The sequence below is a fragment of the Monodon monoceros genome, unplaced genomic scaffold (genome assembly GCF_005190385.1).
Source record: "Monodon monoceros isolate NGI ecotype Baffin Bay Population unplaced genomic scaffold, NGI_Narwhal_1 Super_Scaffold_9, whole genome shotgun sequence".
Classification (NCBI taxonomy): Eukaryota; Metazoa; Chordata; class Mammalia; order Artiodactyla; family Monodontidae; genus Monodon; species Monodon monoceros.
Window position 1 is genome coordinate 49,401,004 of NW_021703786.1, and position 24,659 is coordinate 49,425,662.

Below are 24,659 nucleotides of genomic sequence, written 5' to 3' on the forward strand. Positions count from 1 at the left end.
TGGAAGGCTGGGGGCAGGAGCTGTCGGACTTCTGGGCTGTCCTGCTTCACAGGAGCCTTTGCAACAAGGGCAGTGGGGGCTAGGGTCATGCAGCCCTCCAGCTGGGAGCAAACCCGATCTTGGTGGCTGCCCGCAGGCCGCCTCTCGGGCCACAGAGGATCTGACAGGATGAAGAAATGGGGGAGCTCAGACTTACGGGAATCTCAGGACCTGCGTCAAGAGGACTCCTGCCCAGAGCTCCTAGATGGAGACCCTAACTCCAGGCCAGCTCCAGCCAAGCCCCACAGCTTCCCTGTGGCCAAGAGCCGCAGCCGGCTCTTTGGAAAGGGTGATTCGGAGGACACATCCCTCATGGACTGCTCTTATGAGGAAGGTCAGCTGGCATCCTGCCCGGCCATCACAGTCAGCCCTGTTGTCACCGTCCAGAGGCCTGGGGATGGTCCCACCTGTGCCAGGTAAGCTGCATCTGGAGCTCAGCCTCCCTCTCCACCAGGAGCCTAACTGGCCCAGCTGGCTGAGGCCCCAGCCATGGAGACACCATGTGATACTCGAGTTTATGGGCTGAAGGTCATAGAGCTAGGGAGCTGGGGGGCCTCCAGAGGTCGCCTGGTCCAGCGTCTGTACTCATAGGCCCTTCGGGACATGGGGCCGCACATGCTGGCATACATGCTGATCCTAGCTGCTGGCTGATCTCTGGGTCGAGGCTTCGAACGCTCACCAGCCCAAATCATGAGGCCTCTGAGTTGGAAGGCTCAGGTGCAGGATGCTTTTAGACAGAGTGCAAAGCAGTTCCAGTGAGAGCGCACCAGGCCTCCCACCTCCCCCGAAGCAGGACAGGGACTGCACAGGGCTGGATGGCTTCTGTGGCCCTGTGAGGATGCTTTTTCACTTAGCAGAGGCCAGCCAAACCCCTGCCCTCCATCCCCTCCAGGCTCCCCCAGCCTCTGAGCAGGCAGAGAAGTAAGTGGCCTGGGTATTGGAGGAAGTGGAGCCTGCAAAGACTTTCTAGATGATGCCTACACACAGGGTGGGGACACAACAGGGGTACACGCGCCCCACTGTTCCCTGTTACAGCCTGGACTGAGCGGTGGGTTTTGTATCGTGTTTTTTCCCCTTTTGGTTTGCCTCGGGGTTTAGTTGTGCCCCCTGACAGGCTCTGAAGGCCTCAGGGCTGAGACCGAGTGTGAGACGAAGGTGTTTTCTGGTCCATAGGCAGCCATCCCAGGACTCTGCTGCCGAGAACCTCAAGCTCTATGATCGCAGGAAGATCTTCGAAGCTGTTGCTCAGAATAACTGTGAAGAGCTGGAGAGCCTGCTGCTCTTTCTGAAGAATAGCAAGAAGCATCTCACGGACAGCGAATTCAAAGGTGGCCCGGAAGCCGCCGGGTCCTGGGAGCAGCCCCGCCTTGCTGCCTGCTCTGACCCCCACTTTGTCTTGCAGACCCGGACACAGGGAAGACCTGCCTGCTGAAAGCCATGCTCAACCTGCACGACGGGCAGAACGACACCATCCCCCTTCTCCTGGAGATCGCCCGGCAGACGGACAGCCTGAAGGAGCTGGTCAACGCCAGCTACACGGACGGCTACTACAAGGGTGAGGGAGGCCCGGGCGGCATGGCTCTGCCCACAAGTTTGCCTGGAGCCAGGAGGGCACCGTCATGCCCGGGAAAGGCTCTGAGCTCCTTACTCTCTGTCCAGCCACTGAGTTGGGATCTCCTGGTCCTGGGGGTCCCTGCACCCCCCACCCCCCACCGCCAATCGCTCGGTGCTCCTTACACTTGGGTCATTTTGATTCCTTCAGCTCCCAGTCTGGTGTTCCCTGTTCTGGGGGTCTCTACTCCTGCCTCAGGGCCTCCTTGGGCCTCCTTTGGTGGGGGGTCATGCTGCATGTTCTGCCCACGCCCACCCCTGGCACCTGTCCGGGCAGCCCCCGCAGGACGATGAGCACAAAGCCAACAGCACGCGTCCTCCACAGGCCAGACAGCACTGCACATTGCCATCGAGAGACGGAACATGGCACTGGTGACCCTCCTGGTGGAGAACGGGGCCGACGTCCAGGCCGCGGCCAATGGGGACTTCTTTAAGAAAACCAAAGGGCGGCCTGGCTTCTATTTTGGTGGGGAGACCACGCGGTAGACACTTGGCTTTTTGATGATTGCTAAGGGGAGGTTTGAGGTGGAGACGGGGGGAGTTGGAGGCTGGGTGGTGCAAGGGCCAGTCTCTTCCTGGGGAAGCCCACCACTTGCCTGTGTTGGCTGCAGGTGAGCTGCCCCTCTCCCTGGCTGCGTGCACCAACCAGCTGGGCACCGTGAAGTTCCTGCTGCAGAACTCCTGGCAGTCGGCCGACATCAGCGCCAGGGACTCGGTGGGCAACACTGTGCTACACGCGCTGGTGGAGGTGGCTGACAACACGGCCGACAACACCAAGTTTGTGACGAGCATGTACAATGAGATTCTGATCCTGGGGGCCAGACTGCACCCCGCGCTGAAGCTGGAGGAGCTCACCAACAAGAAGGGGCTGACACCGTTGGCTCTGGCCGCCAGCAGTGGGAAGATCGGGGTAGGGAGGGGGCATCATGCCTGAGCAGGGGGTGCTGTGGGAGGGGCCTGCCTACCTTCCTAAGCTTCTGACATCGCCACCGCGCAGAGCCCTGGTGCTGCCCCACCAGCCTGTAGAGGGAGGGCAGGGGGCATTAGAGTCAGCCAGGGGAATTGTGAGATGCTGAGCAGAATTCATCAGCTCATACGTGGCCGTTTCTTATTTCCAACTCTGAGCATCACCGACAAGACACAGAATGGGGGTGGGGCGCTGGGGTCTGGGGATGGGGGTGGGTTGAGCTGAGGGTGAAATGGAAAAAGAAGCTGTTGGTGTTTTTTCATGGAAGATAGGACTTTTGGGTGATATGGGATCCTAATGGGGTGGGGCAGGCCCAAGCCTGTGGATGATGTCAGGCCATGGAAGGCTGAAGGTGGGGCTGGGCAATTGGGAACTGGAGGGGAAGGGGCTTCTCAGTACCAGAGGATTCTGGGAGCTTGACTGTTCATACTGAGTCTCTTAGGAAGAGAACATTGGTTTTATAACCTTTATAACCTTGGTTTTATTATTTCCTTCTGGCTTGAGGTTTTCTAGAATGGACCACTGCAGTCCTTCACTGTGAGATGGGAGAAATGGGGGGCCAGGTGTGATCAGGTGATGGGTCCGATGTGGCTGCAGTTGGGGTCTGAGGCAGTGGGAAGTTGATCTTGATGGTGGTCAGGAGGCTGCTAGATGGGGGTGGGGCTCTCCTGGGGCTTGGCTGGGGTCTCCAATGGGCTGGGAAACAGAATTATTCTTGGAGCAGAGCTGGTAGGGAATGCAGCCTGCGCAGGGCCCCAGGCTGGCCTCTAACAGGCTCTTGTATCCCTGCGGCAGGTCCTGGCCTATATTCTCCAGAGGGAGATCCAGGAGCCCGAGTGCAGGCACCTGTCCAGGAAGTTCACCGAGTGGGCCTACGGGCCCGTGCACTCCTCACTGTATGACCTGTCCTGCATCGACACCTGTGAGAAGAACTCAGTGCTGGAGGTGATTGCCTACAGCAGCAGTGAGACACCTGTGAGTGGGCTGAGGCTGGGACCCAGCCAGGAAGGGCTTCGGGTCTCACTGCACCCCAGCCCCTACTCCCACTCCCTAATCTGGCTCTGGCCCCTCCCATCAATGGAAACCTGCTACCCGGGGCCTACACCCTGCGGTCTCATCTCCCCATTCATTCCCACCGAATGTCTTCCTGCATCATACAGTCAATATATGATAATATTCCCATAAAACTTAAATATTTCAAAAGTACATAGACAAGAAAAGAATCCTCTTTTTCTACCATATAAAAACATGTAGCTTCATTTTGTTTATATAGTACAGAACAACCATGTTTTTCACTTAGTGGCATGTTTTATTTTTTAATTTTTTAAATTTTTTATTTTGGCTGCGCTGCTCGGCTTGCAAGATCTTCCCCGACCGGGGATCGGACCCGGGCCCCCTTCAGTGGAAGCACAGAGTTCTAACCACTGGACCGCCAGAGAAGTCCCTGTAGATAGTTTTATATCAGCACATATGAGTCTGCTTTATTAAAAAAAATTACTGCAAGTATTCCATAGAAGGAATGGGGTGTAAATATCCACAGAATGACATTTGAGTTATTTCGTTGTTTTTTTTTCCTACTACAATGCTACCGGCCACTTGGCATGGGTTTGAGAATTTTTCTATGAAGGACACCTGGAACTGGAATTGCTAAGTCAGAAAGTATGGCCTCCAGAAAGATTTCATGAATGTACTTGCCCACCACCCATGGGTACACATCTACTTGTGTCCTTGCCAACCTGGGTATTACCAATCTTTTTTTTTTAACCTAGTTTAAGCCCATGGAGCCCAAAATGCTATCTCATTGATGTCTTAATTCTTGTTTTCTTGCTTACCGTGAGGCTGAGAATTTTTTCATGTGTTTTCAACCATTCATATTTCTTTGGTAGATTTCCTGTTCCTTGTCCTTTGCCATCTCTTCTACTGGACTGTTTGCCTTACTCTTTTAGTGTGTAGATGCTCTTGTTACGAAATGAATTGATCCTTTCTCTATTGCACATGTTTCAGATATTTTATTTTCTCCTAGTCTCCTAGTCTCTTGCAAACTTCATTTGCATCATTTGCTTATACAGAGTTTTCATTTTGAGAGTCGAATTGGTTAGACTTTTTCTTTCATAGCTTTTGTGACTTGTATCTTGCTTTGGAAAGCCTTTTCCACTTCAAGATTGCACACACACCTTCCAATACTTATATTTAGTTCCTTTGTAGGTATTTTATGTTTGGCTTTTAAATTTATCAAGAATTGATTTTTGTGTATGTGTGAGGTAGGTGTCTTACTTATTTTGTTTACAAATGAGGGTCCCAATGCCACTTAATGAAAAGTTTATCCTGCCACCACTGCTGTCCCATCTTTCTAAGGTGACAGATGCTCCAGGCCCTGAGGCTGACTTTGGGGGCTGTAGTCTGTGCTGTTGGTGATGATGGGCTGCCATGATGTCTCACAGGGCAGAGGCTGCATTTACAGGGGCAGAATCCAGAGGAGGGAGAGGCCTGGCTTGCTTTGTTCTGTCCTGTCAGCTCCCACCTGGGCTGCCATGCTGAATCTGGGCCTCTGACTCAGAATCCCTGATGTAAGTGTTCCCAGAGGGCTGGCCCAGGTAGGAAACAACCTCAAGAAGGACTGGGGTGTTTGGCCTAGAGAGGAGAAGGCTCTGGGGCCACGGCTGCCATCTGCACATCTCTGGAGGCTTTCAAGGGCTGGAATGCAGTACTGGGGTCCCGAGTGCAGAGCGGGGACCACTGGTGGGAAGCAGAGAAGACCAACTTTACTCCAGAGAGCAGAATTTCCCGACAAGCTTCTTGGGGCAGCAGAGAGCTTCCCATCCCCAAAGGTATTCAAGAAGACACTGAACATGGTCCTTATTTGGGGAACTCCAGCTTGGGTCAGAGTTGCACTCAATGGCCCAAAAAGTCTAGGATGACCTGATTTTGGCTCATCCACATCCTAGGAGTACTTGAACTTTACAGAGAGCTCGTTGATGTGAGACTTTTGCCCCAAAGCAATACTTGTAATGGTGGCATCCCAGGCACTGGGCCCACTCAAGGCAGGAAAGACTTCCCCGTTCCCTTCAGTCTCATGCATAGGTAATTGCCGCTCCCACCTGGATAGCCTGTCTGACTCAGGCCCGGAAATGGGAGAATTAAGGAATTCAGAGGCCTCTCCCTCAGCAGCCTCATGCTAAGCTCTGCCTGTGCCAGCCTCGTCCCGATACTGTGGGAACAGCAAGGATGTAGGCTCTTGGGAGAGCGTTATTACGGAGAGTGGGCGTAGAATGTCGGGTGACACTGGTACGCTCTTGAGTGTCAGGGGCTCTTAGGGTCACGTGTCCAATTTCACCCCTTGTTCGCTGCACAACAGAGACACTGAGGCCCACAGGGTGGGCCACGTGGGGAGCCGGCCGTGACCCTCCGCCGCTGTCCGAGCTGAGGGCGTGGCCTGCAGAGACGTGGGTGTGATGTGGTCCTATGAGTCGGGTCCGGGGTGGGTGAGCCTCACTCCTCTTTGCTCCCCTTAGAATCGCCATGACATGCTCTTAGTGGAGCCGCTCAACCGCCTTCTGCAGGACAAGTGGGACAGATTCGTCAAGCGCATCTTCTACTTCAACTTCTTCATCTACTGTCTGTATATGATCATCTTCACCACGGCCGCCTACTACAGGCCTGTGGAAGGCCGGGTGCGCCTGAGGCTCAGGCCTCTGCGGGGGACAAGGGGAGGGGACGGGCGTTCCTATAAGACCCCAAGACCACGGGCCCAGGCCAGACCCTGGAGACGTGGAAGAGTCACCTGGAGATCTTACGTCCCTGTGCTCAGTCCTCCCTCTCCTGGTCGTCTCACACCCCTCTCCTGTTCTCAGCCCCTCCTTTAGCTTCCAGGTTCTGAGAGGCCGAGCCTGTGGTCGCTGAGGTCCCTGATTGCAGAGGGGCAGTACTAGGTTAGAAAGGATGCAGGAACTGGGGCTCCAGAAGCAGCTCTCCGCTCATCTGGGTGTCTTCAGGGTCCCAGGTGGCATCAGCCTGGAGCACATTGCCAGCCCTCTCACCTGCCTACTTTTGTTCACTCACTTGCACATTATTCATTCCCTGGACATGTACTTTGAGGGCTTCTTCTAAGCCAGGCCCTGGGTTATGCATCAGATTAACTTAAGACCAGACTTTTTCCGCTACCAGGAGCCATAGACTCCCTCAAGTTTCTGAACTGAGTCCTTTCCATTCAGTATCCAAGCACTTAACTTGCTGCCTTTATCTCCAGGTTGCCTTGCTTGTAAATTTGGTTGAAGAGCTCAACTTCCTAGTTAGGTGAAACCCAATTTCTATACAACTATTAAGGCCATCTAATGACTTTATTTTAAGAGAAAAGAAATATGTGCTAATGAGACAAGCTAGTGAACTAGTGCTTATTAAACATGGATGATAGGCTGGAAGGAAACCCACTCTGGAAAACTGTGGCTGAAACACAAGGACGACACACACACGTGTGTGCGCGCACACGCGCGTGCGTGTGTGTGTGTGACGGTGACGTCTCTCCCTCCACCATCCGTGGGGAACCTTGACGGTTCTGGGAGACCAGGGGTTCGCCATAGGCTGTGGGAACAGCAGGAAGCACATGACATTGGATCTGTAAGGGTGCCTCCACCTAATGCCACCGCCGTCCTCCCAGCCAAGCAGAGCTCCAGGTTAGGGCATCATCCAGGAGACAGCACAGCACAGCAAGGACACCCCTCTTAGCAGCTGGAAGCTGCCACTTTGGAAATCAGGTCCCACAGAGGGGCCTCCTTGCAGGTGTCCCCATAATTATGCATTGTCTTTATTTGTGTCTCTCTCTCCTGATGGAGGCTGAGCCTCTCCAGAAGGGGCTGGGTCTTAATCGCAGGGCTCTGTACCAGGTAAATGTTTGTCGAATGAATGAATGAGTGAATGGAATCACTAACTTCTCTGCCCTTTGCAGCCTCCCTTTAAGCTGAAACACACCGTTGGGGGCTATTTCCGAGTCACTGGAGAGATTCTTTCTGTAGCAGGGGGAGTCTACTTTTTTTTCCGAGGGGTAAGCATTCCTTCCAACTCCGTGAGTTTCCACTATCACCAAAACAAAAAGTCAAGAGACTCACTCAGCGCTCACCCACTTTTTAATTCATCAGCCACATAATGGCCCTGATAGAGGAGCTTAGAGACAAACAGGTGAAGATGAGAACCCTCAGGCATTCACGGCTGTGGGAGGGTGCAGGTTTGCCCAGTGGGTCCCTGCAGACCCAGAGCAGTCATGCTTGAAGACAGGCAGTCAGGGCGCTCCACTGAATGTAATATTTAATTACAGAGATAGAGTGGAAGCCTCTTAAGAGACAGGATCATGACTAGTAGTTGTTTAATTAATTGAAACAGCCCATTATAGCTCTGAATAATGAAAGAAATCTATATGTATACTGGAACCATTTTATTTTAACTAAAAACTCAAACATGCATATTCCTTGGCCATTCTTCTAATATATGTGGAACCACTGTTGCATGTACAAAGGGACCTGAATGCAGAATTTGAGATTATTATGATTTTTTCCTTTAATCTTTTTTTTTTTTTTGCGGTACGCGGGCCTCTCACTGCTGTGGCCTCTCCCATTGCGGAGCACAGGCTCAGGACGCGCAGGCCCAGCGGCCATGGCTCACAGGACCAGCCGCTCCGCGGCATGTGGGATCCTCCCGGACCGGGGCACGAACCCGCGGCAGGCGGACTCTCAACCACTGCGCCACCAGGGAAGCCCCCCCTTAATCTTTTTGATCTAAGCTACACCTCTTTTTTTTTTTTTTTTTTTTTCAGTAACTCACCTTTAAGGAGTCTTTCCAAATCACTGGACTCTGTCTTCACAGAAACAACTGTTTCTGTTTATTTTCACCCTCCTAGTTTATATTTTAGTAAAGTACAAAGCTGCAGTAGCAAGTGCAGTGGGCAAAAAGCATTATTGGCAAACAGGATTAACCAGTGGGAGGGCAAGGCGGGTGTGGGTGTCCTGGAGGGGAGCATGCACCGTGGGCATCAGTCAGAATGTTTTCGGGGAGTGGAGAGCACTGGTTTATCCTGGAGAGTTAGTTCGGTGGAGGATGGTTAAAGAATTTTTACTGTAATTCAAACTTCTTTAAGAAAATTAAGAAGAAAAAGTACAAATTAAAAAGAAGGAAAAAAAATCACCCAATTCCATCATTCAAGCACAGCAATTAATAACATTTTGGTGGTTTTCCTTCCCATCTTTGCTTCTAGGTATAGCTGTAATTCCACTCTATTTAAAAAAATCTTCCTGACCGAGTACATAACATTACCCCATTAGCCTGACCCATCCTGTTCCACTGTCTTCATTATCTTTGCTTTGATGCACTCCCATGGTCCATCGTGGCTCCATTTAGGAAGCATTCTGGGCGCTCACCATTTAACCTTTCCTGGGATCTTACTCTGTTTACCTGCAGATTCAATATTTCCTGCAGAGACGGCCATCACTGAAGACCTTATTTGTGGACAGCTACAGTGAGATGCTTTTGTAAGTGATACTGACTCTTATGCCTCTGTAGCAGATAGCATCTTTTGGCCATGAGACCTGGGGTTACAGCAATCAGCCCATTCTCATTCATTCTCTCACATCCGCTGGGCCTGGAACATAGTAGGGCTTCACAAGCATGTTGAATGAATGATGGAAGGCACCCAATAAACGTTTGTCGGGTGAGGAATACTGAGGGTCCACTCTGTGCCAGGTATGTTCCAGGTGCTAGGGAATTTCTTTTAAATCTGGCACATCTGAAAATATTTCTACTATACCTTCACGTTTGATTGATAGTGAGGTTGGTTATAAAATTCTTTTAAAATTTTGAAGATATTTCTCCATTTTTTCTTTGCTTTCAATATTAAAGGTGACAAGTCCAAAGCCATTCTGATTCTGAATCCTCTTTTAAGACCTGTTTTGGTTTTTCTCTTCGTAAACCTATAGTATCTTCTGTTTATTCCTAGTGTTTGGAAACTTGATGTTTCTTGATGCAGATTTGTTTTTATCCAATGTTCTGGGTACTTAGTGGGCTCTTTCAATCTATAAATTTATGTCCTTTATTTTTTTGTATATTTTCTTGAATTATTTCTTGATCTCTCTTCTGGAACTCCTGTGATTTGTACATTGAAGCTCCTGACTTAGTCCTGAACTAGTTCTTACATTTTTTCACTTGTGTTCTCTTTATTTTTGGCTCTTCTTTCTGGGAGGTTCAAATCAATTTTAATTTCCAGTCTTTCTATTGAGTTTATTATTTTTGATATCATGTTTTTAATTCCTAAGTGCTCTTTTAAAAAAATTCTATTTGTTCCCTTTTTCTTTTTTTTTAGTAAGTTTATTTATTTATTTATTTTTGGCTGCGTTGGGTCTTTGTTGCTGCACGTGGGCTCTCTCTAGTTGTGGCGAGCCGGGGTTTCTCTTTGTTGCAGTGTGCGGGCTTTTCTCATTGCGGTTGCTTCTCTTGTTGCGGAGCGCAGGCTCTAGGCGTGCAGGCTTCAACAGTTGTGACTCACAGGCTCCAGAGCGCAGGCTCAGTAGTTGTGGCGCACGGGCCTAGTTGCTCTGCGGCGTGTGGGATCCTCCTGGACCAGGGCTTGAACCTGTGTCCCCTGCACTGGCAGGTGGATTCTTAACCACTGCGCCACCAGGGAAGCTCCTATTTGTTCCCTTTTATAACACTTTATTCTTGTTTCATGGATGCAATATCTTCTTTTGTCTGTCTACGACTATTAAGATAGTTTTTGGTAATTTTTTTCTTTTTGCGTAGCTTTTGTTTTCTCCAAATTGTTGATTCCCATTTGCTTGTTTTGTTCTCTCTCTCATGTGGAGGCCATTCTCGGAATATTTGGAAATCTTTGATGTCTGCTCATGATTAAGAGTGGGGGATTGAAAAGCTGGTTGGAAGCTCTTAATGTGTGAATGGGGCTTATCTTTTTTTTTTTTTTTTTTTTGGCGGTACACGGGCCTCTCACTGCTGTGGCCTCTCCCGTTGCGGAGCACAGGCTCCAGACGCGCAGGCTTAGCGGCCATGGCTCACGGGCCCAGCCGCTCCGCGGCATGTGGGATCTTCCCGGACCGGGGCACGAACCCGTGTCCCCTGCATCGGCAGGCGGACTCTCAACCACTGCGCCACCAGGGAAGCCCGGTGCTTATCAATTTTTAGCTGCATTATAGTCTGGTCTAGATAAACTATTTTCTGGAGAATGTCCAAAGTCAATCTGTTGCATCTTTTCAATCTTCTTTCCGGAGGGAAGAAGTCTAGCTGCCAGCTTCCTGAGAGCTGAGTGGAGAAGAGGGCTTTACGTAATGTCTTGTATAGAAATCACATAATCTCCTGTTTTGGGTGAAATACCAATGCTTTCTTGGGTGTCTGATGAAACCGGGTCCAAAGACCCTCTGCTTTATCTTCTTCAGAGACAGCACCTCCACTCTTACTCACGTCAGGTCTCTTCACCTCCCCTCGAAAGCCTTTTGAGTTTCCTTGATGAAACGAGTTGGTTCTCAGGTTTCCGCACTATGGATTTGGCTTTGGCTTTCTTGGGTCTGCTAGGTCAGTTTCCATGTGTTCACTACGTCCCAGCTTCCAGAATTCCTAGGTGGGGACTCCATTTGCCTATGTCAACTGGCGTCAGTTCTTATTTTGGCCAAGGGTCTGCAGATGCCGAGGAATAGTTTTTCTTTGCAGCAGAACTCCAATTAACGAGCCAGTTTAGGGGCACTAGTTTTCAGTACACTCACATCAGCACAGCGCTGACTTTTTGCTGGGTTCTCACACACAAATGGGAGGTTGGGTGGTCAGTGCAGGCTTCTGTGTTAGTGCAGCTGTTGGGCGGGCACTTCCGGGAGGAGGCCATGATGAACAAGGAGACCTGGGACGAATAAGTAAAGAAGGGACCACTGAGCAGACCCTGTCACAGGATCGTCGTAGGATAATGACCATAGGATCGTCCAGACGTCCTCCAGCCTGTCCAGGGCTCCGACTAGGGCAGCCCTCACCAGACTAAAGAGTGAAAGGACGTCTTCCCTGGCTCCTCACCTGAGTTTGAGGACCAGCAGACTCTACCTGTGGTTCTTTCAGGAGAGCACAGCCTAGACCTCCTCAGAGGCCTAGGCCTCCTAGGTTCTCTGTTGTCCGTGAGGTTATTGTTCCCAGGGACTGGGCAGGGAGGCTATTGGAGCTACAGCCCTGTTTCTCAGCCTTTTTTCATTATTGCCTTTTTAGAAATTTTTTTTCCTAACTGCCCCTCCCATGAAATCTCCTACTGCAAATGTACTATATATGCGTTTATGTACTGTATTTGTATCTGTGTTTTGTGTGTAAAAAGGATAAGATTTTGCACATGCAACACCCCGCCCCCCACCCCCCGAACTGATTTTTGCCTCTTGGGAGCGATACTCCTCCCACTGAGACTCATGGGCTAAAGGAGGGAGGACAGCCATCCCCAGCTCACCCGTGGTCTGGGGCTGTGCCTCTGAGGAGAGGTCCAGGCATCTGGGGTCTTGTCTGTGAGGGTGCAGGCCCCCCGGTGCCCATGGACAGGGCTTGCTGTCCCTCCCCCGTCAGCTTCGTGCAGTCGCTGTTCATGCTGGGGACCGTCGTGCTATACTTCTGCCACTGCAAGGAGTACGTGGCCTCCATGGTTTTCTCCCTGGCCATGGGCTGGACCAACATGCTCTACTACACCCGCGGCTTCCAGCAGATGGGCATCTATGCTGTCATGATTGAGAAGGTGGGTGCCGGTGCCGGAGCGGTTCTCCGCAGAGCCCGTTTACCTCCTGAGTGTGTGGGACCCGGTCCCACACACTCCATCCACCCTCTGTGCATTGTCTGGGGAGGTGCTGCTTTAAGACCCAGTTTTGCAGAGAATTCCCCAACAACTGAAACTTGACCTGCCACATGCCAGGCCCCCCTCTCCCACCAGAAAAAGGCCCATGGGCAGGGGGCGGGGGGAGCTGTGGTGACTCCCTCATGACACCTGAGCTGAAAACCACCAAACCAAACCTACCTGTCTGTCCTCTGATTCCACTTGGGCTCAAGATGAACCCCCAGGCCGACACAGTCCTGGCCCTTCCCTTGGCCCCTCCCGGGCCTTGATTTGCTTCTGACAAGCCTGCTCTCTCCCGCAGATGATCCTGAGAGACCTGTGTCGCTTCATGTTTGTTTACCTCGTTTTCTTATTTGGGTTTTCCACAGGTAACGGGCTTGGTCAGGGCTGGTGGGGGGCAGGGGGTCCCGCTGACCTCAGCTTCCTGAGGACCCTGCAGGGCTGGGTGGGGAGAGGCCCACCAGGGTGTGTGTCTGCAGGTGACAGAGCAGATGGACAGTGAATACACTGAAATAGTAGGAGAACTTAGAAATTGATTCATAAAAGATTTTAAGTCATTTTAGAGGTATGAAGTGCTGCTTACCTATAGTATAGCTGCATTTTGGCTCAATTAAACTTTTTAAAAATTTTGATGTTATTTCAGAAAAGCCACAAGAATAGTACAAATAACTTCTCTATAGTCTTTACTCAGGTTCCCCAAATTTTACCACATTTAAAAAATCACTTTCTCTCCCAGCTACACACACACACACACACACACACACGCACACACACACACACTACACCATACTTAAAAGAACAGAGTGAGTTGCAGACATGTTCAGTCCTTTACCGCTAAATACTTCAGTGTGTATTTCCTAAAAACAAGAACATTCTCTTACATAAACACAGCATAATGATCAAAATCAGGAAATCAATACCAATACAGGACTGTTAGCTCATTTCCAGCCTTATTCAAATTTCACCAATTGTCCTAAAAATATCTTTTACAGAAATGAAAATCCCAGATCACGCATTACATTCACTTGTCAAGTCTGTTTAGTCTCCTTCAGTTGGGAGCAGTTCCTCAATCTTTCCTTCTCTTTTGTGATCTTAGCATTTTTATTGAGTAAAGACCAGTTTTTACAATGTCTCTCAGTTTGTGTCTGTCTGATGTTTCCTCACAATTAGATTTCGGTATACATGTTTGGTCAGAATATCAGTGAAGTAATGTGTGTCTTCCTTATATCAGGAGTCCCGTGATGTCTGTCTGTCCCATTTCTGATGATAACTTTGTGGTTCTTTTTTCAGAATTGAAGTATAATTGATCTACAATATTGTGTTAGTTTCAGGTGTATAGCAAAGTGATTCAGTTACACACATATATGTATGTTTTTTCAGGTTATTTTCCATTATAGTTTATTACAAAATATTGAATATAGTTCCCTATGCTATACAGTATATCCTCATTGCTTGTCTATTTTGTGTATAGCAGTTTGTATTTATTAATCCCATACTCCTAATTTATCCCTCCCCTCTTCCCTTTCCCCTTTGATAATGGTAAGTTTTGTTTTCTATGTCTGTGAGTCTGTTTCTGTTTTGCTTATAGATTCATTAATATTATTTTTTAGCTTACACATATTAGTGGTACCATATACTATTTGTCTTTCTCTGTCTGACTTACTTCACTTATTATGATATTCTCTAGGTACATCCATGTTGCTGAAAATGGCAGTATTTCATTCTTTTTTATGGCTGAGTAATATTCCATTATATATATATATACCACATCTTCTTTATCCATTCATCTGTCAATGGGCACTTAGGTTGCTTCCGTGTCTTGGTTATTGTAAATAGTGATGCTATGAACATTGGAGTACATGTATCTTTTTGAGTTAGAACTTCTGTTTTTTCCAGATATATGCCCGGGAGTAGGATTCCTGGATCATATGGTAGCTCTATTTTTAGTTTTTTAAGGAAACTCAATACTGTTTTCCATAGTAGCTGCACCAATTTACATTCCCTCTGGTGATGTTAACTTTGGTTACCTGGTTTCGGTAGGTCTACCAGATTTATCCACTGTCAAGTTATTATCTTTCCCTTTGTAATTGATAAGTAATTTGTGAGGTGATGCTTTGAGACTGTGAATATCCTGTTTCTCATCAAACTTTCTCCCAGTGGTTTTAGCATCCACTAATGGTTCCCACCTGAATCACCTGATCCTGTGATGGTTGCCAAATGATAATTTTCTAATTTATTCTTTCTACGTTTGTTAGCTGGCATTCTATTGTCTGGAAGAGCTTTCCCTACAGTAATGTAATGGAAGGGGTTTCCATTCTCCTACATTGATTTATTTATTTACATCAGTAGGGCCTCTTTGATTCTTTTGTGTGTGTGTGGATTCTCACTTTGTGAAGTGGGTTATAACTCCTTACTATTATCATTTCTTTTCACGCTCAGATTCTCTGAGACATAGTCATTAGGAGTCCCTTGCAGCTGGCTCCTGTGCCCTTTTGACACACCACATCATTCTCTTAGCAACTGAGTCCTGCTTTGATCCCCATCTGAGTCTTACTGTTACATGGTTCACGTGGTATCCTGTCTGGGAGTGATGGGCAGCTTTGACTGGAAGGGATCTCGTAGGGATTAGTGTGGGCTCTGGCCCTTGGTCTGAGCCACAGGAGGGGATAAGGCCAAGGGGGTTATGCAGTAACCATGGGGCACAACTGCTACAGAAGCTCTCGGGCTCTGGAGTACATCTCCCAAAGAAGAGTACAGAATGCAGCAAGAAGCCATTCTGATCTGAGCTGCTTAGCCCCCATGGTTCTGGAATGGGCTGGCTCTGGGCTACCCTCTAAGGGGCACAGGCAGACAAAGGTGTGACTGAGAAAGTAGATGCGGACCCAGGGCTGACATGTAAGGTTGGGCAGCTTGTGCACTGCACACGTGTGGCTGTATCACATTGTGCATATATATTTATTTCAGCATTTGATGATAAAACTTTTCTATTAATAAAACAGTGTATTATGACAAATGGATAGTTTTGAAGAAGGGAGTGCTTTTAAAAACAAAAATCACACAAAGGTGCCTCACAGCCAAGCCAGAGTTCCTGCCGCAGACCCATCCTGGGGGTAGTGGGTGTGCATGTTGGGGAACCTGGGGTCTTGGCTTCCATCCAGCCACATGTTCCCCATGCCCTACAGCGGTGGTGACACTGATTGAGGATGGGAAGAATGGCTCCGTGTCGGCTGAGTTGACGTCACACAGGTGGCGAGGTCCTGGCTGCCGGCCGTCCGACAGCTCCTACAACAGCCTGTACTCCACGTGTCTGGAGCTGTTCAAGTTCACTATCGGCATGGGTGACCTGGAGTTCACGGAGAACTATGACTTCAAGGCTGTCTTTGTCATCCTGTTACTGGCCTATGTGATTCTCACGTACATCCTCCTGCTCAACATGCTCATTGCCCTCATGGGCGAGACGGTCAACAAGATCGCACAGGAGAGCAAGAACATCTGGAAGCTGCAGGTGGGTGCTTGGCGGGGTGTGTGCAGCACGAGGGGGTCCCCTGCACGCTTTGGGGAGGGTGCAGAGAGCCTAGCCAGGCTGCAGGCTCAGGCAGTAGCCTCTCCCTCAGTTGGCTCCCCCTGGCTCCTCCCACAGGGGTCCCTGCCCAGGGTCACCAGCGGGTGTTTGCAGACTCTGTGTCTACTGTGGGCTGGGCAGTCCCTGCGGGGAGGAGATGGAGGGTTCAGCCCCACGGGGGTGCCTGTTGCAGAGGAACTCCATCTAGAGTGGGCACCAGAGACCAGACTCGGGAAGCAGCTAATATGGGATGGGCCCTGAGAGCTGCATCTTTGAGACACCTGGTCTACATCTGCCTTTCCAACTAATAATAAAAGCATCATTGTTATTAAGTAGCACTGGCTCTACACCAGGTACTGTTCTAAGTGTCTTACATACATGCTCTCTTTAATCCTACAATAATGCTACCAAGAGGGCACTCTCACTCTCCCCATTTTTGGGTGAAGGCACGAGGCATAGAGAAGTTAGGTATCTGTGTCCAAGGTAGCCAGGACTCGGCACAGGCAGTCTCACCCCCGAGCCTCTGCTCTTAGCCACTATACCACGTTGCCCCTTTGTGAGCTCCTCAGGGGAGGAACTGGGGCTGGCACACTCCATCTAACTCATGGTTGCCCTGCCCAGACCCGGAAGGCACCAGCAGTGCCTGTGCAGGTCTGAGCTCCATCCATGGAATGTGCACCCGCCTGGCTGTGGGAACCAGCCTGGTGCAGAGGGTTCTGGAGGTCCAGCTCGGAGGCGCAGGGACGGGGAGAGACCCTGCAGACGCTGATCTTGGCAGGTGACACTGGCAGCCAGGGGCGGCTCCTGGATGAACCCTCTGCCCCTCTGCCCTTTGTGTCATCCTGCAGAGAGCCATCACCATCCTGGACACGGAGAAGAGCTTCCTTAAGTGTATGAGGAAGGCCTTTCGCTCCGGCAAGCTGCTGCAGGTGGGGTACACAGCTGACGGCAAGGACGACTACAGGTGGTGTTTCAGGTAATTCCCAGGCAAGAATCAAAGCTTGGGGAACTTGGGGACTAAGCTATGGATATTGGGACCCACCCAGAATCAGCTGTGGGTACAGAGGCCTAACTCAGGGCTCACCTGTGGGCCTGGGGATTCACCCAGAGCCAGCTGTGGGTACAGGGGCCTAACTCAGGGCTCACCTGTGGGCCTGGGGATTCACCCAGAGCCAGCTGTGGGTACAGGGGCCATTCCAGGGCTTAGCATGGGTATGGAGGACCCACCTGGAACCACCTGTGGGAACAACATAAGCCTTTCTCAGGGTCTCTTGGGCCCAGTCATGAACATAAAGGACTCTCCCAAGGCAGCTGTAGGTACAGGGGCTGCCCTAGGGGTTGACTGTGGGCATAGGGGCCCCACCATAGATCCCAGATGGTGGGACCCAGCTGTGAAATACTGGTAAATGAGGTGTCCAGAAGGGGTCACCTAGCGATCAGGGTCAGAACCAGGAATCCAATCTTTAAAGTTCCTGGGTCCCACAGTGTGGTCAGAGAACTCATCTTCAGGGGTGGTGTCCAAAAGGCAGGCCCCTCTGTGCCTCCCTCTCGCCAGCTGTGTCTCCCCATCCTGATCTATGGGCGTGGCCTGCAGGGCGGGGAAGCTGGCTGTGGACCACCAGCTCCCTGCTCCCTGCTCCCTCACCTCCTCCCCTTGCAGGGTGGACGAGGTGAACTGGACCACCTGGAACACCAACGTGGGCATCATCAATGAAGACCCGGGCAACTGTGAGGGCATCAAACGCACCCTGAGCTTCTCCCTGCGGTCGGGCCGAGGTGAGGGGAAGGTGGGCAGTTGAAGCCTTGGGGTCCCCCACTCCTGGAGCAGCCCCAGGTGTCAGCCACCCACATAGTCATGGGTGCTCCCGTGCTCTCTTGCACACCTGCGCAGCCCGCTGCTCTGTGTGTCCGTGCCCGCTGGCTCTGCACGGCCCCCTGGTTGTCAGTGCCCCAGAGGAAGCCGTCAGCCCACGTCCAGCCTCCCTGTGGGTGCCCTGTCTCCTCTTCCCCAGTCCTCACACCCAGCGTCTGTCCTTAGCTCCGTGAGGCTTACGGACACAAACAGGGACTCTCACCCGGCCCAACACATCCAGGCAGGCAGAGGAGGGAAGAGTGGGAGGAGAAAATGTACACCTTGAACAGAGGAGCCCCATGGAAAATCACTACCAGAAAAAGTCCTTTCATCATTAATAGTAAACATTTTAACAGTGGACATGAAATGAAAGGTCTAATGGAAGATATTTACCTAAAAATGAGGCAAACCTAGTCTTATATTGAACACATTTTGAGTTATAATTACAACCTTGCACTAAGTCTGTTTTTCTTTTTTTTTTAAGTTGTGGTAAAATATATATAACATGAAAGTTGCCATTTCAATCATTTTTTTCAAAGTGTACACTTTGGTGGCATGAATTATATCCACAGTGTTGTGTAAGCGTCACCCTTACCTATTTCCAAAATGTTTTCATTATTCCAAACAGAAACTCTGTACCCATTCAGCAGTTATCTCCATTTCACCCTCCTCCCAGCCCCTCTATTCTACTTTCTGTCTCTATGTATTTCCCTATTCTAGGTACTTCGTATAAGAGGAATCACACAATATTTGTCCTTTTGTGTCTGACTCGATAATGCTCCATGGAATGTATATACCATATTTTATTCATCCATTCATCTGTTCACTGACATTAGTATTGTTTTCACCTTTTAGCCTAGTGTGAATAATCCTGTGAACACTAGTGTACAAGATTCTTTTTGATTTCCAAATATCCAGTCTTTTGGGTGGTAGTAGAACTGCTGGATCATGTGGTAATTCTAGGTTTAACTTTTTTGAGGAGCTGCCAAACTGTTTTCCACAGCAGCTGAGTCATTTTACATTCCCACCAGCAACGTACCAGGGTTTCATTTCCTCACCTACACTTGTTATTTCCTGTTTTCGTTTTGATTATAGCCATCCTAATAGATGTGAAGTAGTATCTCATTGATTTACATTTCCATAATGACTAATGATTTTGAACATCTTTTCATGTGCTTATTTGCCATCTATAGATATTCTTTGGAGAAATGCCTATTCAAGCCCTTTGCCCATTAAAAAAATTTTTTTTATAGGAGTTCTTTGTAACTTTCGGATATTAATTCTTTATCAGGTATATGATTTGTCAATATTTTCTCCTATTCTGTGAGTTGCCCTTTGATGTACAAAACGTTTATTTTGATGAAGCCCAATTTATCTATTATTTTCCATTGTTGCCTATTCTTTTGGGGTAATATCCAATAAATCATTGTCAAATCCAATGTCAGGAAGATTGTCCCCTGTGTTGTTTTTGTTTGTTTTTTTTTTTAAGAGTTTTGTAGTTTTAGCTCCCTAACATTTTTAAGTTGCTATAAACCTTGGACTGTTTCACAGAGTTCTGACTGCATTGGTTCTAAAGTTTCTGCCTTTTTAAAAAATGTTTTTGTGGAGGCATGGGTGTTTAGAGCTGCCTACTTTGCCAATTTGCTGATGTTGCTAATTCTTTTCTTTAATTTTTAAAAACAAATTTATTTATTTTATTCATTTATTTTTGGCTGCGTTGGGTCTCGGTTGCTGTGTACAGGCTTTCTCTGGTTGCGGCGAGCGGGACCTACTCTTCGTTGCGGCGCACAGGCTTCCCATTGTGGTGGCTTCTCTTGTTGCAGAGCACGGGCTCTAGGCACGCAGGCTCAGTAGTTGTGGCTCACAGGCTCTAGAGCACAGGCTCAGTAGTTGTGACGCACGGGCTTAGTTGCTCCTTGGCATGTGGGAATCTTCCCGGGCCAGGGCTCGAAACTGTGTTCCCTGCATTGGCAGGCGGATTCTTAATCACTGTGCCACCAGGGAAGCTCAATGTTGCTAATTCTTAAATGAACAAATGAATCAAGTGTTGATAGTTTTTTTTTTTTTTTTTTGGCTCGCTCGGGGAAAGGGCATGATTTTTCAGGCAAACTTGCCTGTTAGCATGACACTGCATGTTTGATATTGCTTCATAGAGAAGCTCATTTTTTTATATTTCACAAACTTTAAAAAGTATACTTTATTGAGATGTAATTTACATACAATAAAATGCACACATTTTAAATGCACAGTTTGATAAGTTTTGACAAATGTACACACTCAGGCAACCACTACCCCACTCAAGATACAGAACATTTCCATCATCCCAGAAAGACCCTCATGCCCCTTTGTAGTCAATTCCACCCTCCCCATCCCAGGTAACTATCTAATTTCTATCAGTATAGATTAGTTTTATATCAGCTTTTGTTTACCTGAAAATGTTGATTTCATCTTCATGTTTGAAGGATATTTTCATTGGATATAGAATTCTAGGTTAACAGGGTTTTTTGTTGTTGTTGTTGTTTTTAATTTTAACACTTAAACTGTGATTCTCTGCTGTCCTCTGGCCTCCACTGTTTCTGATGAAAATTCACCCATAATTTGCACTGCTGTTCTCCTGTCTGTAGTGTGTCTCCCCACCCTCGCCCCGCCCCCGCCCCCAACCCCAGCCCCGGCTGCTTTCAAAACATTCTCTTCATCTTTGCTTTTCAGCAGTTTGACTAAGATATGCTTAGGTGTGGTTTTCTTTGGTTTTATTCTGCTTGGGGTTTGCTGAGCTTCTTGGATCTGTACATCAATATGTTTGGAAACTATATACACTTTGCTTTAGTCTCCCTATCTGCTCCTTTTACATGCATGTTAGACCATTTGATATTGTCCTGTGGGTTTCATTTGTTCATTCCTCCTCAATTTTTTTCTATTTCTCAAATTTGATAATTTCTATTGATCTGTCTCCAAATTCATTGACACTTTCCTCAGTCATCTCTAAACTGCTATTAAGCCCATCCAGTGAATATTACATTTCAAGTGTTAGGCTATTGGTTATGGAATTTCTATTGGGGTCAGTTTCTATTGACTGTTTTTTTCCTGGCTGTGAGTCACATTTCCTTGTTTCTTGTATGTCTAGTAACTTTCAATTGTATACTGGGCATCGTAATAATATGTTGTAGAGACAGTTGATTGAATTTTTATCCTAGTTGGCAGTTCAGTTATTGATGAATCACCTTGAACTTGTGTAGGCTTAGTTTTAACCTTTATTGTGGTAGGCCTGTGGAAATTCCAAGGTATTTGCCAATCCCATCAAACTTGTAGGACTCAACCTCCAAACTGTTTCCACTGTGGATCTTGTCAGGGCTTGGTTAGAGGCTTTTTAGGGTGGCTCTTGAGTAGATCTTACTTTAGTGTGTGTACAGTAAGTAGGGTATTTCTGGTATTTTAGCTTGATCCTCAGAGTAGAAAAAGGGTGGTGAGGAGGTCTCTCCACTGGCTGGGCTGGATCTCCAATATCCCTCAGTACGGCTCAACTTCTGGTGTCTCTGTCCCACTTTCAACCCCATAGCATCCACTGTCTGAGAAGCCTGTGCAAGTACAGCCCAACTGTCAGCCAAGGACTCGGGGGGACCCCACCCCAAAGACTTCTGGACCTCTACCCCTACAGCTCCCTTCTTCCTCATCTCCTGCACCCTGTCCCACAGATTCTAGCTGCTTCGGCTGCTCAGAGGCACGGCTGCTTCGGCTGCCCCCTTCTTCCTTAGCTCAGAGGCACTGCTACACTCTGCTCAGACTCCAGCTCGCTGCACTCTAGTCTGAGAACTTGTCCCTAAGCAACACGTTGGGGCGATCACAGGGCTCACCCTGTGAATCTCACTGCTCTCGGCAATTGCAGCTTCTCAGTCTATTGTCTTATGCCTGAAGACGTTTGCTGCATGTATTTTGTCCAGTTTTATGATTGTTTATAGCAGGATGGCTAGCCCAGTACTAGATACTCCATCAGAGCTGGAAGTGGAAATCTATTTTATTAAGAGGCTTACTTTTGGAAAACTACTCAAGGGCTTCATCAGTGTTCCCAAGGGCCTCCTGCAGTCCTATACTTTCCCCACAAGTTTCATTAGAAGCACTCCCCGTGTCATGTCATAACACTTATTATCTCTTTTTCGGTTGTTAACTGGTCCAGCTTCACCACAGAGCCGTTCAAAGATGGCTTTGCAAGTGATTTGAGTAGTTTTCCAACGTTGCTCTCATTGATTTCATGAAACCACACACCTTTTTACAAGATGTGCTGTTTCACTTTGCAGTTGATTTGCACTGTGTTTGCATGACATTGTTGGCTGTTTGAGGCATCGCACATTCACTGTGCTATTAATAAAGACATTGATCCAGTGGCAGGGATACACACACACTCATGTTACTTGGGGAGGGGCTAGGAGATGGTTAGAGGATCCCTGGTTTCACACCTATGCTTAATTAGGGAGTATTTCCTGAGGATTTTGCTTTCCTATACAACCTCGTAACAGTGGAAACTCCCGTAATGAATAATCAGATTATTCAGGTAACAAGGAACTCTCCCCACCCACATAGCACTAGTGATTGGGAAGGCGTGAGGGAGCGCAAGAGAGAAAGGGCAGGGAGGAAAGTGGTCAGTAGCTGAGCTAGGGAGAGCACGTGAGGGGGTCTTCGTATCAGGACTGTGGGAAGCAGGCACTGGGAGCCCCATGCCTGCTTTGAGGGCCCAGGGACTGGAGCTGGGCCAAGCGGTCTCTGAGAGGGGTATCCCCACCATCCATCCAGCCAGAAGATGGTATCTTCAGTGAGCACCTGGCCTGTCTCCCCGTGGAGGCTTCCTGCTTCTATGCCTTCCCTGAAACATCCTCCTGGTGCTTGCATCAGGCTGTGGTGAACGGGGGCAGGCCAGTGTCAGCCTGCTGGCCCAGGGGAAACCCGAGGCCTGGAGAATTCAGCTGGGAGGTCACAATGGGCCCAGCCTCCCACATTCCTGATGCCTTTGAGATGTGACCAGTGCAGGACACCAGCAGAGGAGCCTGAATTGTGGCCTGAGGGCGAAAGGTGTGAATTTAGGCTGGTTTTCTAGAAAGATCAGACCCAAGATGGCCAGCCAGAGGCAAGCGGAAGGAGAGCACGTACAGCTGTTCCTCTTGGCTGTCACTTCTCTGAGGTTGCTGGGGGGAGGGAGGGGCTGGAGATCGCTCTGGGGGTGACAGTGGGTCCTCCTCAGGGGCTTCCTGGGATTTCAGGCCACACATGAGAGCCCACTTCAAGGCCCAGTGTCACCATGGTTCCCTTGGCATTGTTCCCAATCTGCTATTCCCTGGTGGGGCCTGAACCCCAAATCCTCATTCTTTGGCTGGGGTTCATCACCCTGCAGCTGACCTGGTGTGGAGCCGCTCCCAGGGCAGCCCCAGCATTGCTCTCCCTCCCACATGGGCAGGGAGGAAACCGAGGCTGAAAGCAGCAAGCACCGGACAATCCTGAGGCCACAAGCAAGTCAGGGTGGGGTCGAGGAGGAGAATTTAGGAGCTGCCAGAGCAGATGAGCCTCCTTGATCAGGTGAGGAAAGAGGAAATGGCACTGATCCCTGTGTTCCGGAAGCACCGATGTGCTTGTGCCCCCTTTTATCTGGAGGGTGGTAAGGCCAGCAAACAACTGTTTGGTATCGTTTTGCTGCTTCCAAAGCAGTAATGGTGTTTCATCTTTCAGCTGCAGGGAGGAACTGGAAGAACTTTGCCCTGGTTCCCCTCTTAAGAGATGCAAGTACTCGAGAAAGACACCCTGCCCAGCCTGAGGAAGTTCATCTGAAGCACTTCGCGGGGTCCCTCAAGCCAGAAGACGCCGATATCATCAAGGATTCTGCTGCTTTAGAGGAGAAGTGAGGGACCACACAGGGTGCTCTCAACCCTGTGGGCCTTAGGAAAGCCCACTGTCTCCGGTAAGAGGGTGTGTAGGGGCCACCAGTGATGCTTCAGCAGCCTGGCCCTACCAGCACCCTCCTCGCAGGCCCTTTCCTAGACCGCACGGAACAAGCTGCAGGAGGCATTGCTGGATGCACGGGTAGAGATAGTCACGCCACCCTCACTGTCCCCAGCTGACTCTCCTAACACAAAAGGATATTGCTTTCCAGTTTTTACTGACTTTGTCAAACATGGCGAATGAGAAATCGCCACGTGCATGTATGCGATGCCCCAGTTTCCTTTGATTTTATATTCCTGGGAGTGAAAGGCAGCGATGCCCAGGGAAACACCTTTTAGAACAAAACACTTCTTTGAGATAAAATGCCGAAGCCCTTGTCTATTTTGTCCTTAACATCTCCCCTGTCCAGAGTGGTCTGGGGGTGACGATGGTTGCTCCTCCGAGAAGGTGGGGGAACCTGGCCCCATTCTCAGCTCTGCCAGAATCAGGTGTTTCTGGAGTGACTCCCTCTTTTTGTGTGATCCATCACAGTTCCAAAAATATTAGCTCTATCGCTGTTCAAATAAAAGTACAGAACAATGTCCCAAAGCCGCGTGGCAAGAATTTTTTTAATGATCTTCCCTCTGTAGTGGCCATAATCCTGCTCGCCTACAGTGATACCTACTTCCACCTCTACCCATCCTGCCATCCATCAGATAAGTACAGAAATAAATACATATGTCATATCAAGTGTGAACTCCATGTCAGTCATTGAGCCGGCGTAGCTCATTGGCTCCGTGTGTTCTGTGTGTGCACATGTGTGTGTGTGTGCGTGTGTGTACTACCTTGTATGGCTAGGAGCCTCTGGTCATGCTTTAGTTGTTACCCG

General features: G+C 49.0%; 1 protein-coding gene across 1 annotated transcript; it reads left to right on the plus strand.

Moving 5' to 3' along the window:
• On the plus strand, positions 1-24,490 carry TRPV1 (transient receptor potential cation channel subfamily V member 1). The gene is made up of 15 exons (XM_029211930.1): positions 1-455; positions 1,213-1,367; positions 1,442-1,594; positions 1,976-2,116; positions 2,262-2,560; positions 3,413-3,592; positions 6,130-6,288; positions 7,560-7,655; positions 9,062-9,132; positions 12,194-12,359; positions 12,757-12,823; positions 15,638-15,960; positions 16,866-16,993; positions 17,678-17,793; positions 23,582-24,490. Exons 1-15 carry the CDS (start codon positions 88-90, stop codon positions 23,752-23,754), a joined length of 2,595 nt encoding a protein of 864 aa, XP_029067763.1. The 5' UTR covers positions 1-87; the 3' UTR covers positions 23,755-24,490.
• Positions 24,491-24,659: the final 169 nt, after the last annotated feature.